We start from the raw sequence: 17,956 nt of genomic DNA, 5'->3' as shown, positions 1-17,956 counted from the left end.
AGCGCCTTGAGTACCTTGTTTGGTAGATACGTGCGCTATATAAGACTTCGATTTATATATATATATATATTTTCCCCCTCGGGTGTACAAAACGCCATGGATCCCGTCACAGTGTGCATAAATTGTATATTGGATCTTCTTTGAGAACAACATGCAGACCAAGAGAGGCCATCAGCAAAGCTGTCAGTACTGTAGAGTCTGTCGCACATTTAGATACCTGCCTATTTCAACACGGGGGGAACTTGCATCTTCATCAAAAGCTCTCAGTACTGTAGAGTCTGTCGCACATTTAAATACCTGCCTATTTCAACTCGGGGGGAACTTGCATCTTCATCAAAAGCTCTCAGTACTGTAGAGACTGTTGCACATTTAAATACCTGCCTATTTCAACTCGGGGGGAACTTGCGTCTTCATCAAAAGCTCTCAGTACTGTAGAGTCTGTTGCACATTTAAATACCTGCCTATTTCAACTCGGGGGGAACTTGCATCTTCATCAAAAGCTCTCAGTACTGCAGAGTCTGTCGCACATTTAGATACCTGCCTATTTCAACTCGGGGGGAACTTGCATCTTCATCAAAAGCTCTCAGTACTGTAGAGTCTGTTGCACATTTAGATACCTGCCTATTTCAACTCGGGGGGAACTTGCATCTTCATCAAAAGCTCTCAGTACTGTAGAGTCTGTTGCACATTTAAATACCTGCCTATTTCAACTCGGGGGGAACTTGCATCTTCATCAAAAGCTCTCAGTACTGTAGAGTCTGTTGCACATTTAAATACCTGCCTATTTCAACTCGGGGGGAACTTGCATCTTCATCAAAAGCTCTCAGTACTGTAGAGTCTGTTGCACATTTAAATACCTGCCTATTTCAACTCGGGGGGAACTTGCATCTTCATCAAAAGCTCTCAGTACTGTAGAGTCTGTTGCACATTTAAATACCTGCCTATTTCAACTCGGGGGGAACTTGCATCTTCATCAAAAGCTCTCAGTACTGTAGAGTCTGTTGCACATTTAAATACCTGCCTATTTCAACTCGGGGGGAACTTGCATCTTCATCAAAAGCTCTCAGTACTGTAGAGTCTGTTGCACATTCAAATACCTGCTAGTACTGCAGAGTCTGTCGTACATTCAAATACCTGCCTATTTCAACTCGGGGGGAACTTGCATCTTCATCAAAAGCTCTCAGTACTGTAGAGTCTGTTGCACATTTAGATACCTGCCTATTTCAACTTGGGGGGAACTTGCATCTTCATCAAAAGCTCTCAGTACTGTAGAGTCTGTTGCACATTTAGATACCTGCCTATTTCAACTCGGGGGGAACTTGCATCTTCATCAAAAGCTCTCAGTACTGCAGAGTCTGTTGCACATTTAAACACCTGCCTATTTCAACTCGGGGGGAACTTGCATCTTCATCAAAAGCTCTCAGTACTGCAGGGTCTGTCGCACATTTAAACACCTGCCTATTTCAACTCGGGGGAACTTGCATCTTCATCAAAAGCTCTCAGTACTGCAGAGTCTGTTGCACATTTAGATGCCTGCCTATTTCAACTCGGGGGGAACTTGCATCTTCATCAAAAGCTCTCAGTACTGTAGAGTCTGTTGCACATTTAGATACCTGCCTATTTCAACTCGGGGGGAACTTGCATCTTCATCAAAAGCTCTCAGTACTGCAGGGTCTGTCGCACATTTAAACACCTGCCTATTTCAACTCTGGGGGGGGGGAACTTGCATCTTCATCAAAAGCTCTCAGTACTGCAGAGTCTGTCGCACATTTAAATACCTGCCTATTTCAACTCGGGGGGAACTTGCATCTTCATCAAAAGCTCTCAGTACTGCAGGGTCTGTCGCACATTTAGATACCTGCCTATTTCAACTCGGGGGGGGGGGGGGAACTTGCATCTTCATCAAAAGCTCTCAGTACTGCAGAGTCTGTAGCACATTTAGATACCTGCCTATTTCAACTCGGGGGGAACTTGCATCTTCATCAAAAGCTCTCAGTACTGCAGGGTCTGTCGCACATTTAAACACCTGCCTATTTCAACTCGGGGGGGGGGGGAACTTGCATCTTCATCAAAAGCTCTCAGTACTGCAGAATCTGTCGCACATTTAAATACCTGCCTATTTCAACTCGGGGGGAACTTGCATCTTCATCAAAAGCTCTCAGTACTGCAGGGTCTGTCGCACATTTAGATACCTGCCTATTTCAACTCGGGGGGGGGGGGAACTTGCATCTTCATCAAAAGCTCTCAGTACTGCAGAATCTGTCGCACATTTAAATACCTGCCTATTTCAACTCGGGGGAACTTGCATCTTTAAAAAGCTCTCAGTACTGCAGAGTCTGTCGCTCATTTAAATACCTGCCTATTTCAACTCGGGGGAACTTGCATCTTCATCAAAAGACCAGCATATTTCATTCTAATAAACGTTAACATGCTGAATTAAATTCTTATTGTTATTGATTAGATTGTTTAACATGACTTTTACAGATTATTTCTATGTTTATTGTGACCGCTTGGTTATCTAGGCCTAATTATTTAACTTTGTTATCGTAAGATAGTTGCTAAAGTGTACTCAGTTCAAATTGGTCACTCAGCAGGGGAGGTTTAAGAGATTTAAGTATGATTCCTTAAAGGTAGTGGACACTATTGGTAACTACAAAATAATTATTAGCTTGAAACCTTACTTGGTCATGTTGGTAACAAGTAATTGGGAGAGTTTGGTAGTATAAAACATTGTGAGAAACGGCTCCCTCAGAAGTGGAGTAGTTTTTGAAAGAAAAAAACACCCTTGTCACACGAAATTGTGTGCGTTTAGATGGTTGATTTCGAGAACTAAAGTTCTAAACCTGAGGTCTCGAAATCAAATTTGTGGAAAATTACTTCTTTCTCGAAAACTATGGCACTTCAGAGGGAGCTGTTTCTCACAATGTTTTATACTATCAACCTCTCCCCATTACTCGTCACCAAGAAAGGTTTTATGCTAATAATTATTTTGAGTAATTATCAATAGTGTCCACTGCCTTTAACTATTTACTTTCTTTTAAATAATCTACACTTACATCAGTAGAGTGACGTTACAGAAACATTGAAATTTCTGATATTGTGTTGCATAGATAATTATGTAAAATATTTTGAACTTGAACAAAGACGTTCAGACTTTATGTTATTTCTGTAGCCTAACAAGTTTTATTCTATTTGTTCATTGTACATGTATGTAATACTCTTTGTTATTAGAGATGTTAAATTCTTTGTTATAACTCTTTGTTATTGTTTTGTTCTAGATTGCACTGGACATGGCTTACTGGAACGTCATCACCCATATTGTCATTTGGGCAAGTGTTCTTTTCTATATAGTGTTCATCTTCCTTGCATATAGCACCACTATTTACATCTGGTTCGGTGGAGTGTTTACCTACGTCGGTGTTCCGGTCATGATGTTTCGTCTTCCTGCTTTCTGGTTCTCACTCATCCTTGTTTGTGTCATTATGATCCTCCCTATCATGGGAAAGAGAGCTGTTCAGGCTGATGTGCAGCCGACTCTTGTTGACAAAGTCCGTCTAGAGCAGCGTAAGGAGAATAAAGTCCTTAAGCAGGCTAAGAAGAAGTCCATACAGCTAAAGGGCTTTAGGTCACGTGGGTCAGTCAGAGACTCCAGTGTTCGCTCTACGACAGGTCTACAACGTGGGGGCAGCAAACGCCCAGCCAGTGTGAGATCAGGTTATGCATTCAGCCACCAAGAAGGCTTTGGGGAGATGATTACCAAAGGGGTCAATATGCGGGATGCAGATAAGGTTCAAGGGTCAGGGGTCAATAACTCTCACAAAGCCGTCACAGAAGGAAAAGCTCCTCGAGCATCTGCTGAACAAAGCCCTGACTTGTAAACTTCCTTAAGGTATAAAATGAACAACTAACTGTAACACTTATTTCAAAGACTTGTAAAAATTTGATAGCAAAAGGATGCATTTAAAAAAATTCCTACATTAATAACAAAAAGATTGATGATTTAGAAGCGTTAACCAAGTGTAAAATGAATGTCACAACATTTTAGCCAAATTGTATAATGAACTGCTCAGGATATTTATAGTCAATGATCAGGATATATGATGAATTATTTGTAAGAGCATTGTTGCACACTAATTGCACAAACACAACTATGAAGACAGTACATCAGCTCTGTTAACAATGCTTAGCTCAAACATCTTGCTTAAAAGCAAAAAACATGTAAACCGTTGAAAACACCATCTAATTATTGCTTGGAACTGGTTCTCCATGAATTTTGTGCTGACCAAATTTAATTCACTGAACAGCATGATCAGGTTGATGAGATCATGGTCAGAACTGAGTTTTATATTATGACTGGAATCATCTTTACAGAAAAACAATTCTTATCTGAGGGAAAGAGTAGAATGCTATTTTTTATCCCAGACTGTAAATTTTGGATTTGTGCCACAATGATTGTTTTAAATTAATCAAAAAGAGATTGTATATATTATTTTATTTTGTTTCTAAGTAAATGTACACTTTTAGATGTTTATTTCATGTTATGTAATTTTGGGCGAAACAAATTGATTAGCAAAGACTGTAGGCCAGTTTGGAGCCATGAGTAGTGAAAGTTGTGTCCTATTGTGACTAAAAGGCATACATGTACAAATAGGCTACATCACACCCTACACTTCTATTGACCAATGGCATTGGGGATATGCAGGATAAAACCATATTGATAAACTGATTTGTCTTAACTCTGCTGTATAAATGGATTAATTTATGAAATAAGCAAATGTAAATAGTATGTAGCGTTAACACTGGTCTACATTAGTCAAGGTGTGGTACAGGTTTGATCAATGACTTCATGCTGGTGTTTTATACAAATATTCCCCGGCCAACCTGTCTGACTTCCATTGAGCCGAATGTTATGACAAACATTGGTTGCAGCCTGCCACATTTTGTAAAAAACGGGTTAAAGGTCTGGAATTGGGGTTACACAATAATCACAGAAAGGGATAATATTGCAGGGCATGTTTTTCAGAACCTGGTGTCCCTCCTTGAACAGGTGGAACAAAGCTTAGCATGATAAGTGCATGCCAGGTGCATGTTTCAAACTGGAAAATCTGGGTGGATTTTTTCGTCAACCCTCTGGCTGAAGTTGTTCCAGTCATAATAAACCATCCACTTTAAGACACATTTTGTGGATAAACAGGTCATCTGACGTAAAATGGTTGGTTGATATATCTTTGATATTCGACAAGACTCTCTTATTAATGAATGAACATAGATGTAAATGATAGGCATAACTGAAGTTGCTGTAAGAGTGATCGCAAGACATGTACAATGTAATTAATCATTGGAGAAACGGAGGATAAATTAGGAATTTTAAAATATTCAGGTAAACTAACTTTATTATAGATATATCCTGTATATATAGTTATAAGTTTTGGATTGCTTTTTATTTAATTTTTGTTTTATCAAAACGGTGTAGTACATGTAAGTGTTTTTAATGGTTTAACTTGAGATGTACTGTACTTTAAAGAAATACTTGCAAGTCATGGGGACAATGCAGTTTATGCGCTTCCAAAATTCCAGAAAATATTTTATACAATATTTTTTAGATCAGACAGTGTGAATGATTTTGATGGATTTAATGCTCCATTGGAAAACATAAATGTAGACTCAGAGGTGAGTGTTCTTTATATATTCTGACACCTCGATATTGTGATAACCCAATGGTTCTATGTAACTCGTGTTCCAACAACCCAGTTATCTACACTTGGTTGAAGGTTAGGGTTAGAATTAGGAATCTTTATACATTTATAGAGTGAACCGGACCTTGGGGTGTCAGAACATAAATGTATGGTGTGTAAGCGGTTCCAAAACACTGGAGAATACAAAACATCTGGACAATGTTATAATCATGCAGTGCGCATACTTGACATACACAATTCCTCAGACTGAGGTTTCAGGACCAGGGAATTAACACGGTTAGGTTCCATGATCAATCCTACAGGGAACCAGGGAATTAAAGCACAATACCTCATCCCCCAGACTGTATGTGAGGACAATTCCATAGTTTACTGAAGGTTTACTTTTGAAACTTTGCAACTGGTAAATACATTGTTACTGTTACATTGTTTGTTGGTGTGACATTGTTATACATTGATTCTCATGTTACATTGTTACAAATATTTGTATGCAAGCTGTCTACACTGTTTACACTTCTTTGAGGTACATGTAGTCCCCTTTTTGAAGTAATTGAGAAATTTTCATTAAGTTAACAGCCATCATTTTTTGCACTCCTTCTTTTCAGCAACAATAGGAAACATGGATGTAGATTGAACCAGAAGACCCCTGGACACTTTTTATTTTTGATTTGTAATCATTTTAATACTGGTTGCTCTGGTTTTGGGTCTCTTTTAAAGATTTCATAAGCGGCTGCTGCTTGATCGCCATCTTAACATGCGTCATAGCAACAGCCGCAGCCACTAAATTCTGACATAGTTATTTTTAGTTTCATAAGTTGACGTGTCCAAGTCTGAACAGAACAAAGCCAGAAACCCCCAAAATTACAAATCAAGAGGGCTTGATAATGATGATGTTTACAATGAACCTATAAATGCATATTAAGTGTGTTTTAAAATGAAGTAATGTGCAAGGAAATATTCTTCAAGGTGTTTTTTATTGTAAGGTAGTATGGTGAAGGAAGGTTTAAAAGGTATATGCCAGTACTGTAGATAGTGTTTTGTTTACAAAGGTTTGCTGATTTCAGCTTATCAAGCACCCTTATACACTGCCTACTCAGAGAGACAGAGAGGGGGGGGGGTGACCAAACACAGAGAGAGAAGATGTCTGATGTATACAAACAATTTTAAAGTGTAGGAAGATAGATGTAACTCAACTAACATTCACATGTGTATTGCATTGTTCAAGACCAATTTATGATGAATGCAAAAGTTTATTTTATACATAGTACTATTACCTTGTGGTTTATTACTTGATAAACAGCTATTTGAAATTGGACTTTTTATGTCCATTCATGCCCTAAGCAAACTTGTTAGTAGCTGTGTCCCACACATGCATTCATGGACAGATATCCATGTCAATCAAACTGAGTTGACACTAGCATGATGACATAGTCATTTCCATTCGTCTATTGAATGAGATTGAATTCAGAATTGAATATTGAGTGCATAATAATGGATTCTTACATGTACATGTAGAGTCCATGTCACACATTGCAATATCAGAGGCAATCAGGCCCAATTCAATGGTTCTGCTTACGTATGTTGCGTTTACAATTTCCATTTTCTACTTACTGTGCAGCAAGTGCTGAGTTTCTGTGGGGTGCTAGCTGTGTAAGCGAACAATGCATAGTAACGTGGAGTACATATGCGCACAAGCAAAACTTCTCTGCTAACCCCCGAAATACAAGGGTGGAACTCCCTGATAACATAAACACCGAGTCTTTGCTTATGGTAAGCAGAGCCATCAAAAAGTAGAATGATTGCAGTATTCACATGGCATTCTAAAAACTTTGATGATCATGGGCAAGTCATTTGTCTCATGTTAGCATATAAAATGTAAAAGTTTCACACTTTTGTTTAAAGAATCTTTACAAGTGATTGTTGCAGAGTAGTAACACAGTGGTGGTTATTGTCATGAGAAAGATTTGTTTTTATTTTATTTTCTTAACATTGATCATCTTGAAGAGCCTGCTTTCGTTTTCACCAAACTCTTCCCTAATTCAGACAATTTATGTTCCGTATCCTTAGATGTTAAGAAGCATTGAACCCATCCTAAGTTAGGTAGAGTAACTTGTCTTAACTCAAGAGCGTTTTGTGAAATCGGCTGCAGGTTCGTTTTCTATGCATAATTTTGAGATAATTTTATGAAGCTAAAGGTTAATGTTGGAATTGTTATTATGGCTTCATTGAAGCATAGGTTGCTCATAGCAACACTCCAGTCACAACCTTATCCACAACTGCCAATTTAGACACGATTTAAAGGGTTTGCTTTGTACAAACAAATACGCAGAGAAAAAATTGCCATGTAATCCTTTGGTATTTTTCTTTATTACTTGTGCCAAGGTATTTGTTTCTCCAGTATTAATTATTTTCTGCTTAGCAACCTTTTAAAACTTGTTTTTGTCCAGTATGAATAATTATTTAAAATGTATTGATCCTGGCATTGATAAAATACTATAGTACCACAAACTTAGATCCTTTTACTTTTGTGATCCTTTATTCTACCAGGTAAACTGCTGTTGCTGCAACACTCCACAATTTAATATTGAAGTCCAATGTTGATAATTTTAGGACACCTCATGCGCTTTGCTGCACCATTTCCAAAATATACTTCCATGCATGTTCAAACAAAGTAAGGTTGTGTCATGGCGGATAAAGTTGGTGTCTACATTGAGTTACATGTATCTTTAATGGTTTTTTAAAGTCATTTCTTAGTGTGGGGTTGTCATGTCTAGTTGAGTTTATTTGGAAAGGATCTATTGGTCTGTAAACAAATTAATAGTAAATGCATTTTGTTGTGAATTGTCACAATAAAAATCTGGCTTAACATTAATTAAGTTCATTGTTGATCATCATAGATGATGAGGTTCACGTTACTTGTTCTGTTTTTCCTGTTTCACCTTGTGTTTGTGACATGACAATGCAATCAAGTGCATCCAATATTGGTATTATAACCAAAACTTAGGTTTGAGAAAAAGTAAAAACATTTTAAAACAGTCATTTTGTTACAGTTCATTCTGTACATTTAACTTCCATTCCAGATTACAGGACTTTGAAGAACAAAATGTGATCATTATTAGAGCTAGGAGTGCTGGCGGAATATTGACACATTTCGTGATTATGCATCTGAACTTGGTAAAGGGTAATCATTTTGATGCAGTTGTTTTTAAAATAAAAAAAATTAGTACTATTTTTAATCAGACAATATTCTTGTAACCGTACTAAACAAAAAATGACAAACGAGACTGTAATTGGGGATATTTTTCTATCCTCATTCTTGTCTTTTCTTGGGTGTGTAATATTAGTGTCTTATATGTGTAATAGCTTTACTGAAATTGTTCACTGCATTATTCTCTATTTTTTTTTTAGTAATCATGTTTTAGTCTGTAGTGCAGTTTAATATTCAGGTGTTTAGAATTACTTAAGTAAACAGATTGTTTAAAGTAATTTTGATGTCATGTAAAATATGAATGTTGGAAATACACTGGTTCTTTGAATTCTGGTGAAGTTTGTGCATTATTATTTTGTTTTGAAAACGGATGAGATTGTAACCTGCAAATGATTTATGAGAACTGCAACCAAGTTGAACTTGAGAGGGTTTGATATGTTTTTGTACATACACAATCCTCAAAGGGATCTGTTGTGGTAAGTTTGTACACAACTCAGTCAGAGACACAAGTTTACATCAATAATTTTAAAAGTACATGCAAACAACTCTTACATAACAACATTCATTCATTCATTAAAGACAGTGTACACTATTGGTAATTGTCAAAGATCAGTCTTCTCACTTGGTGTATCTCAACATATGCATAAAATAACAAACCTATGAAAATTTGAGCTCGATCGGTCGTCGGAGTTGCAAGATAACTATGAAAGAAAAAAACACCCTTATCACACGAAGTTGTGTGCATTTAGATGGTTGATTTCGAGACCTCAAGTTCTAAACTTGAGGTCTCGAAATCAAATTCATGGAAAATTACTCCTTTCTCCAAAACTAGGTCACTTCAGAGGGAGCTGTTTCTCACAATGTTTTATACCACCAACCTCTCCCCATTTCTCGTTACAAAGTAAGGTTTTGTGCCATTAATTATTTTGAGTAATTACCAAGTGTCCACTGCATTTAAAAACAGAGCAGATAAACATAACCCAATGTCATACTCGTTTATTCTGTAATCATGGATTCAAATTATTTCGGAGAAACAGTACAAGTTTAGAGACAAAACATTTAACATTGATTGTATTTGTTTAAAGTAACAAATAGTCTGAATCTGAGAGTTGACTGTATACCAAATTACCAATCCTTAATCAATTCTATTGGAAATAATGAACACTGTCAAGGAAAATGCATGTGCAGACTCCATAAGAACCATTGCTCATTTATGTTGCCATCATCAAAATTAGCCCGTTATATGAATGTGCACAAAACCTGATAAAGCGATTGTTGTTTTATTTGTTAAGTTTTCAAAGGTGAATGAAACTTGGGAACACTATACATGTAGGTTATAAACTGGATACATATTTACAACAGAATGCTTAGCCTGGTATGTGTACATTAAGAAGAATGGATGTACCTGGTAATTCTTCTTTGCTCTTACCTACTAGCACCATTAATGTAGTTTTAACCCGAGACCATTCATGTCTATAAACATCACAATAAACCCATTCATGGATTGTTGATTGTTTTCTTTAACCATGTCAACTGATTACTCCATTCTCCCATAACACAAGACATATTATATCACACAATTTCAATCCAATGACATAAACTTCTTTGCAAATTGGTTATTATTATTATTAACGTCACAAACAACATGTATGTTAGTATCTTAAATGATCTCTAGGTAATTAATACAAAACTGTAAAATGCTAATAATTAAAATATCTTAAAAAAGAAAAAAACAGCCTGCTTGTCAGCATAGCAAAATTGCACATGGCATGAAAAGTCTGGCTTTCAAATTATATAAGATTTGATGACAATCAAAACTTCAACTTCAACTTCAAACCGCTGTGGTCTTGATGTGGCGGTATATAAAACATTTTTGTATGTATGTATATGTATTAGTAAAGAGATGGAAGGTTTGTACCATAATAAGGAAAATCCAAGTCTTTAATTTATGCTGGTTTGAACAAGAGTCATTGAAAACAAATACTACACCAAACATGTATGTTGGATTCTTTACAGCATGCCAACAATTGTAAAGGTTAATTGACCATAGATTACAGGCACGTTTTACAGGTTTTACAGGAGTGATATCTTGATTTTGTTCATTGTTTTTCTTTGTCGCGCCTTGAGCGCCTACTTGTTAGGTGGATATGTTTGCGCTTTACAAGTGTCATAATAATTAATGGACCAGGACCAGGGGTCGATTACAAATAATTAGGAAAAGCGAAACTGTTTGAGGTATTTATGAATAATAATTAAATAAACAAAATGTAAAAAAATATATAGAAACAATTTTACATGGTAACAATTTCCCTTGTTGAGGAATTATAGTTTTCAACTATATTATGCCTAACTACAGATACACTTTAAGAATAGTACTTGGAAAGGTTTTAAGGTTTTTCCAAAAAACAAGGAAATGTGTAGCTAAATAACACACCAACCTTTTTTTCATCCAAAATTGTACTGAAGTTTGTTTTTGATCTAGTTTGACACTGCACATACATGTAATACTAATTTTCCAAAAGACTTTACAGCATAAATTTTGAAGTATTCTCTGGGTTAACAAACATTGGGGAGAAGCCGAGACAAAAATAAATACTTTGATTGACTATAGTAATAATCTTCCAGTACGCTCTAATCCTCAAATCAGATGCTCGAACTGGAGTGTCATAATAAGCCATAACCTACTCCCAGTTTTTATATTGCACTCTGCGTGTTGTGACTGTCAATGTGTCATGCTCTGCATACGTTCAGTGAAAAAAATTGCATTCTATATTTTGTGCAAGCATGCTGTTCGTCATGAACTCTTTACGAGGTTGACTAATTGAGGCTGGAAGAGAAAATTTTATCACACATAAACTCATGGAATACAAACAAAAATACATGTCTGCGTCCCATATCCAATTGGTCTGTGGCCTTGTTGAATTTGGAGTGCAGAAGTGCTATTTTTTTTCTGTATTCCACTCGCGCTTGTGTGATAACTAATATATTGAGAAGAAAAAGACTTCAAGAAGAATAAAATCTGTATTGGAAAATATTTCGTTTAATAGATATGCAATTTGAAAAAATATATATATTTAAAAAAAAAGGATCTAAATTATTCTAGACATGAGATGGCAAATCGAAACTGTTGGAATTTAAAGTGGAATTCCACTTTGCAAAAGTTGACACCAATTCACCAAGGAAGAATTTTCAGTGACTTGAGACATTGTGATGTGATTTTTGCAGAAATCTATTTGCATGAAAGCTTGTTCATTCTCCATTTATACAAATGAACCTATTTCACCATGCAATTACTCCTGAACGTCTTTTTATCTTTAAAAGATACATGAATACATGAATCTAGCGATCAAATACATGTACATGTACTACAGAAGACTGCATCTTTAACTTGCTTTCAAATTCCTGACAAACTTGAATTAAACATTCATCATAAAACATAGCCTACTTCTGATTACAATCTTGCAGGCGGAGGTGTCAAGAAGTGTCTTATTTTATACCCTGAAAATGGTCACCTTCCTTTTTCAACTTTAAGATGATTAACTTCAACTGCTCTCAAACTTCTACTCTGAAAATTAATATCTATTAGCTTCTGCTTCATATAATTTTGCGCCTGATTGAATGTTGCTGTACACATATTCACCTAATAATATCATGTCTTTGAGAAATAATTTGCTATGTATATTTTTAACATTGTAAAGAACGGATGGTCAAGATCAAAGCTGAGGTTTGTGTCTGCTTCATAGAGCTACATATATAGCTCTTTGGTCTGCTTGAAGATTCCTCCTCTTAGGTTTCAATGTTGTTGCTGTGATACTTTGTACTTTCAAACATATTATAAGTTATCACACAAGCACGAGTGGATTACGGAAAAATATAGCGCTTCTGCGTCCCATATCCAACGAGGCTGAAGGCCGAGTTGGATATGGGACGCAGACGCGCTTTATTTTTCCATGACCATGAGCGCGCATGTGATAATGTATTTATCTTCAAGCAAACTTGGCGCGTGACATAGACGCAGGTAGTGATATTAGCCGTGCAATATAGGTTTTTATCACCACTCCATTCTGCAAATCTGATTGGAGGATTAGCGCGTACTTGAAGGTAATAATGATTATTTCTTTGAGGATTCTGCAAACAAGGCTTTAAAAATACACATTAGCTTTTAACTTAAGGTTGGAAAGGCTGGTTATCCCAAGCAAGTCTATGCATTGAGGGAGTAGTGAACCCTGCAGAGCTCTGGACAAAAAGCATTTTAGAAAGAATTCTCTCCTGGTAATGGACCACCAAAAAAAAGGTTTTTCTCTGCACATGTATACTCTACTGCCATTAGTTATTCCATGATTTGTTTAATTTAAATAATACATCCTGGGCCGGCCAGGCTTCGCATTAATTACAACAACAAAACATCACTCTTCCTTCCAAGAAAAAATTAAACATCTTGATATTATTATAATATGCATGAGTTGGTGCTCTGTGCATTAACATGTACATACAAAAGTTGCTTGTAAAGATTCTATCTATGAAACATTACCTTTAAAAGCTTACATCACAAATTAATCTCTTTAAATCTCAGTTAAAAAATCCACAAGAACCACTAAAACACACTTTATTCACACAATTATTAGTAAACCAGGCATTGAGCTTCAACCCGAGTCATGGGAGAGTGTTCCACATATTGTAGCTTAGGTTTGCAGCCTGAAACAGCCCAAAACTTGCCCAGAATGGATGGGAAGTTTGTGACCACACAAATGTAAATATCCTACTTTGTACATGTGCATGTATCGCAGCATGGCAGACCTTTTTTTTTGGTTTTAAAGTGTGACGCCAGTCAGAAGGGTTGTAGAATAACAAAGCTCAAGGCCTGGTCATTCAGTATAGTCCAATTACACTGCTCCCACTAACAACTACATTAAAATTAACAGACATGATACATGATTCGTATTATCGGATCCACTGTGTAAGATTCACAAACCAAAGATTTTTTTCGGGGGCGGGGCTGGATGGCCAGCATCACGAATCCTTGGTGTGCCTTACTTGCTTGAGAATGCTGTGTATAGCAGCTCTTAAACCTTCTCCTAGTTGTCTGACAGAGTATGGCTTGCCTAGCGGTGGTACATGGATGAAGGCAGTCTGGGCGCAGTTTTGGTAAAGGGAGATGTAGTAGACGAAATCACACAGGTATCTACATGGGGGAATTAACAAAAGTAAAATGTTTATCACTTGGCCGGGAAAAAACAGTCTCATTAGAAAGATATTTGGCTATCAGGCCATCACATGTAGTCAATAAAAACCATGTGGATGATATTGTAATAGTTAGGCAGTAGGACAACTTAAATGTGACTTAAGAAGTGAAATGAATTTATCTAAAACTTACTTTCCAGCATTGTAAGACACAACTGCATTGGTGGGACAGTTAGATGAGTTGACATCATTGCAGACAACTGACATATTGATTTGGCTTAAAATACAGTCAGGACCATCTTGATAACAGCACTGCATAATGGAGTGGAATGAGTGGAAGATTTATTATGATATTGATCTTACTACAACAACATTCTAAATAAAATGCCAGAAGGTTTACAATGTAAGACCTAAAGCCCCCCTACGAGGTCAAAGGTAGACCACAAACACAATGTTTCCATTATTTGACCAGAGTATGGCGTTTTATGGTTCTATAATAATAATGATTTAATAGATACAAATGATGTTTATGTAACTGATACACAAAAAATGTATGTTTGCACTCTGCTTCAAGCAAAATTAGGCATATTTACAGATCAAACAAACTTTACGCTCTACCATTTACAAAGGTTTGTACACGTCCATGACATCCATCAATGCGCCCGCACTGCTTTAAAGTCAAGAGCCATTTAGCCCTCTAATCAATTTAGCTCTTAGTGCATCCAACTTACCTTAGTAGGGGGAATTAAATACCCAACATCTGGTTTATCATAACCTGTGTTATGTGCTTGCTGCTCCAATGTTAGCTCTTTAGCGATGCCTGACACACCAACATGGACCACAAGCTGTTGTTTCAAGAATTTGAAATAAATGTCATTATTTAAAATTAGGAGATTGATTTTTTTTAAAGATTATTCACTTCTTTCCCAAGGAAGGGGTCTTAAGGGGCATACCATTATTGACAAGTCTAAAACTTTAAAATCAAACAAAAAGGATTTTGTTAACAAATTCTGTGTGTCCATTTTACTGATATGATTATGTGGTATTGTGTTTGTTTGTTCAGTGTGTGTGTGTGTGTGTCTCTTCAACTTATTTTTCTGTTTACCGTAATCCTCACAAATCCCCCATTGTTAAGTTGTATTTCATATTGGGGTCCAGAATGCCCTACAGTAGTTTTGACACATCTCAGGGATAACTCTTGGTCAAAGAATGGGTTAAGCATTTCAGTTGTTCACACATACTGTACGTACACATGGGTCATACTCTTTCCAAAGTTGGGGTACTAGTTTCTTAGCAGACTCATACTCAACAGCAACTTCTACAGTGATGAGTTCTATGTCTTTATCCTGAAGGCCCAAACGCTGTAATTCCTGAACTGCTGCCCAGCTGGCATTCACCTTGTGTTCCCAGAAGGGTCCAAATCCTTTGAAAAGTACAAATCAATGAACACTAGTTTAAAGTGTGTGCACAACATTGTTTTACAGATATCATTAAAGTTTTAAACACAATGTGATAAATAATAACATTAAATAACATACCAACAAGTATTCCACAATACTTCATCAACTTATGATTCCATTTAATTAATACAATGAAAATGGGGACAAATGCCAACTTTGACCATCATTTTTTCACTAGGTCTACAGTATACTGATTACAAATACAAGCCAAAAATAATAATTTATTTGTCCAAATCAAATAAATATGATTTTGATCATTACATTTTTACAATGAAAAATGACAGTTGTCTAAAATCAAAAATCAAAAGGGAGCTAATGGGTATGCAATTGACTTTATAAATCTGACAACTCATCTGAAACTAGACCCGGTAACTGGGGCGCTGTACTCCTTTTTTTGAAATTTTGACTGATAATGTCAAAATTTCGAAAAAGAAATCCACTGTTACAACTAAGCTGAAACTACTGTACTATTTTTACTAAGTCGACAGAAACAAGAGAATGACAATGGCATAATATAATAATAGTTATCATAAATAATAATAATCTGCCATTTTATTGACAACATCTCATCTCTTTCTCCATGATGTTCTTGTACAAACAATAAAACTAGCAAATAATTATTAATTGTAACTCGTCAGCTGCACTTCATCACTTGACTCATCATATAGATCTGGTCCTTGCTTTAACTTTTCTGGAGCTTGAAACAAAGACCGTTGATGATGGCAACCCTGTTGATGCAGTGTACCTCGATTTCAGTAAAGCCTTCGACCGAGTTCCACACCAGACGTTACTGACGAAACTACGATCACATGGGATAGGTGAATCAACTGCTGCTTGGATTGAGGCATGGCTGTCTGACAGACAACAGAGGGTGTGGTAAACGGGGCCCAATCGGACTGGTCAGGAGTTAAAAGCGGTGTCCCCCAAGGTTCTGTTCTTGGCCCGTTGTTGTTCATCATCTACATCAACGACATTGACGAGGATATCTTGAGTTCGGTCCTGAAGTTTGCTGACGACACCAAGGTCTTCAGAAAAGTGAAAACCCCAGCAGATGCTCGCGCTCTTCAGGACGACCTCGATCGCCTTTACTGGTGGTCTGATGACTGGCAAATGTTATTTAATATTGACAAATGCAAGTGCCTCCACTTCGGGCATAGTAACATCAAGCACAACTACTCCATTGGTGACAGTATAATTCAGACAGTAAGTGAAGAAAGAGATCTTGGGGTAATCATCCATCAGTCACTAAATGCAAGTACCCACTGTGCGAAGGCAGTCAAAAGCGCATACAGAGCCCTGGGGCTAATCAACAGAACCATTACGAACAAAGACAAAACAACAATCATCAGACTGTACAAAGAACTGGTTAGACCACACCTAGATTACTGTGTACAGGCGTGGAGGCCTCATCTTCAAAGGGACATTGACCTAATGTAATAGAAAGAGTGCAAAAGAGAGCATTGCGAATGATTGGAGGTCTATCTCACCTAGACTACGTTCACAGACTCAGGGAAGTGAAATTGACCACCCTGGAGTGCAGGAGGCTGCTAGGAGATCTTATCGAGACCTTTAAGATACTCAGGGGCCTTGAGGGCTTGAACCCTGAACACTTCTTTGATTTGTCAACCGTGCAGCACAGGGGTCACCAACTTAAACTGTACAAATCAAGATCCAACCTCAACTCCAACCTCAACCTCAACAAATAAAATGAAATGAAATGAAATGAAACCTCAGGAAGTTCTGGTTTAGCCAGAGAGTGGTCAACTACTGGAACATTCTCCCTCGAAAGGCAATTGAAGCTTCAAGTGTGAACATTTTCAAGGGACATGTGGATAAATTCCTAAAAGAACGTCGGGGGGCTCTACATAAGCTTATCTAAGCTATCTGCCCCAGTAACCAGAACCACCGTCTCCTCCCCAGTTGTGTGATGGCGTCGGTGGATTCAAGTAAGTTTAAGTAAGTTTTTTTATGCTTGGGTTGACAATGGTTGAGTCGACTTGTCAAATCAATCAAACTTCAAAAGGGCAACATTACAATTTACTTTTTCTAATCTAGAATGAAAACTTGGTAGATCTCCAATAAAAACGAGACGGAACGATCTTACCAGTAACAACTACAGTTCTCTTGTCAGGCATGCTGTTTCGGATGGGAAAACTCCACGAAAACAATTTCTTGTTAAAGTTTTATTTTGTCGATCAGCTGTTTTGACGAGGACTGTCAGTGAGCGAATGACACCGAATGAACTCTGTTACTTTCCACTTCTTATACAGTCGTACACCTAGTTTGTTCTGTAGCGCATCGGGTATGGCATCGGGACTTAATTGAGCACCACACTAAACGTTGAGGGCATAGGTCATTCACTGGTGCACGTTCTATATCCATGTTTAGCAAGGTGTAAATCTAGCTGGTAAACA

At 37.1% G+C, this 17,956-nt stretch overlaps 2 protein-coding genes across 4 annotated transcripts in view; one reads left to right on the top strand and one right to left on the bottom strand.

Moving 5' to 3' along the window:
• The window catches only part of LOC117295324 (phospholipid-transporting ATPase ID-like), a 52,164-nt gene extending 42,935 nt beyond the window's left edge, over positions 1 to 9,229 (top strand). For all 3 annotated transcript variants that reach the window (XM_033777902.1, XM_033777900.1, XM_033777901.1), the window contains one exon: positions 3,279 to 9,229. In XM_033777902.1, the coding sequence (XP_033633793.1) occupies positions 3,279 to 3,878 (600 nt within the window). In that variant the 3' untranslated portion in view covers positions 3,879 to 9,229. The remainder of the gene's footprint in view (positions 1 to 3,278) is intronic.
• Positions 9,230 to 9,881: 652 nt separating this feature from the next.
• Positions 9,882 to 17,793, bottom strand: LOC117295375 (pyroglutamyl-peptidase 1-like). Its single transcript, XM_033777992.1, has 5 exons — positions 17,647 to 17,793; positions 15,333 to 15,505; positions 14,814 to 14,927; positions 14,276 to 14,394; positions 9,882 to 14,083 (listed from the first exon to the last, which is right to left on the bottom strand). Exons 1-5 carry the CDS (start codon positions 17,675 to 17,677, stop codon positions 13,912 to 13,914), a joined length of 609 nt encoding a protein of 202 aa, XP_033633883.1. The 5' UTR covers positions 17,678 to 17,793; the 3' UTR covers positions 9,882 to 13,911.
• Positions 17,794 to 17,956: the final 163 nt, after the last annotated feature.

Source organism: Asterias rubens, chromosome 10 (genome assembly GCF_902459465.1).
Source record: "Asterias rubens chromosome 10, eAstRub1.3, whole genome shotgun sequence".
NCBI classification, from domain to species: domain Eukaryota; kingdom Metazoa; phylum Echinodermata; class Asteroidea; order Forcipulatida; family Asteriidae; genus Asterias; species Asterias rubens.
Note: the sequence above shows the minus strand (reverse complement) of the source record. Positions and strands in the feature narration are given on the sequence as shown.

Bases quoted from the DNA above. Each gene is read 5' to 3' on its own strand.
- LOC117295375 (XM_033777992.1), bottom strand. From the start codon at position 17,677: ATGCCTGACAAGAGAACTGTAGTTGTTACTG. The intron at 15,506-17,646 runs GTAAGATCGTTC...TACTTTTCAAAG, and splicing joins GAGAACTGTAGTTGTTACTG to GATTTGGACCCTTCTGGGAA. The intron at 14,395-14,813 runs GTAAGTTGGATG...TCCATTATGCAG, and splicing joins ATTTAATTCCCCCTACTAAG to TGCTGTTATCAAGATGGTCC.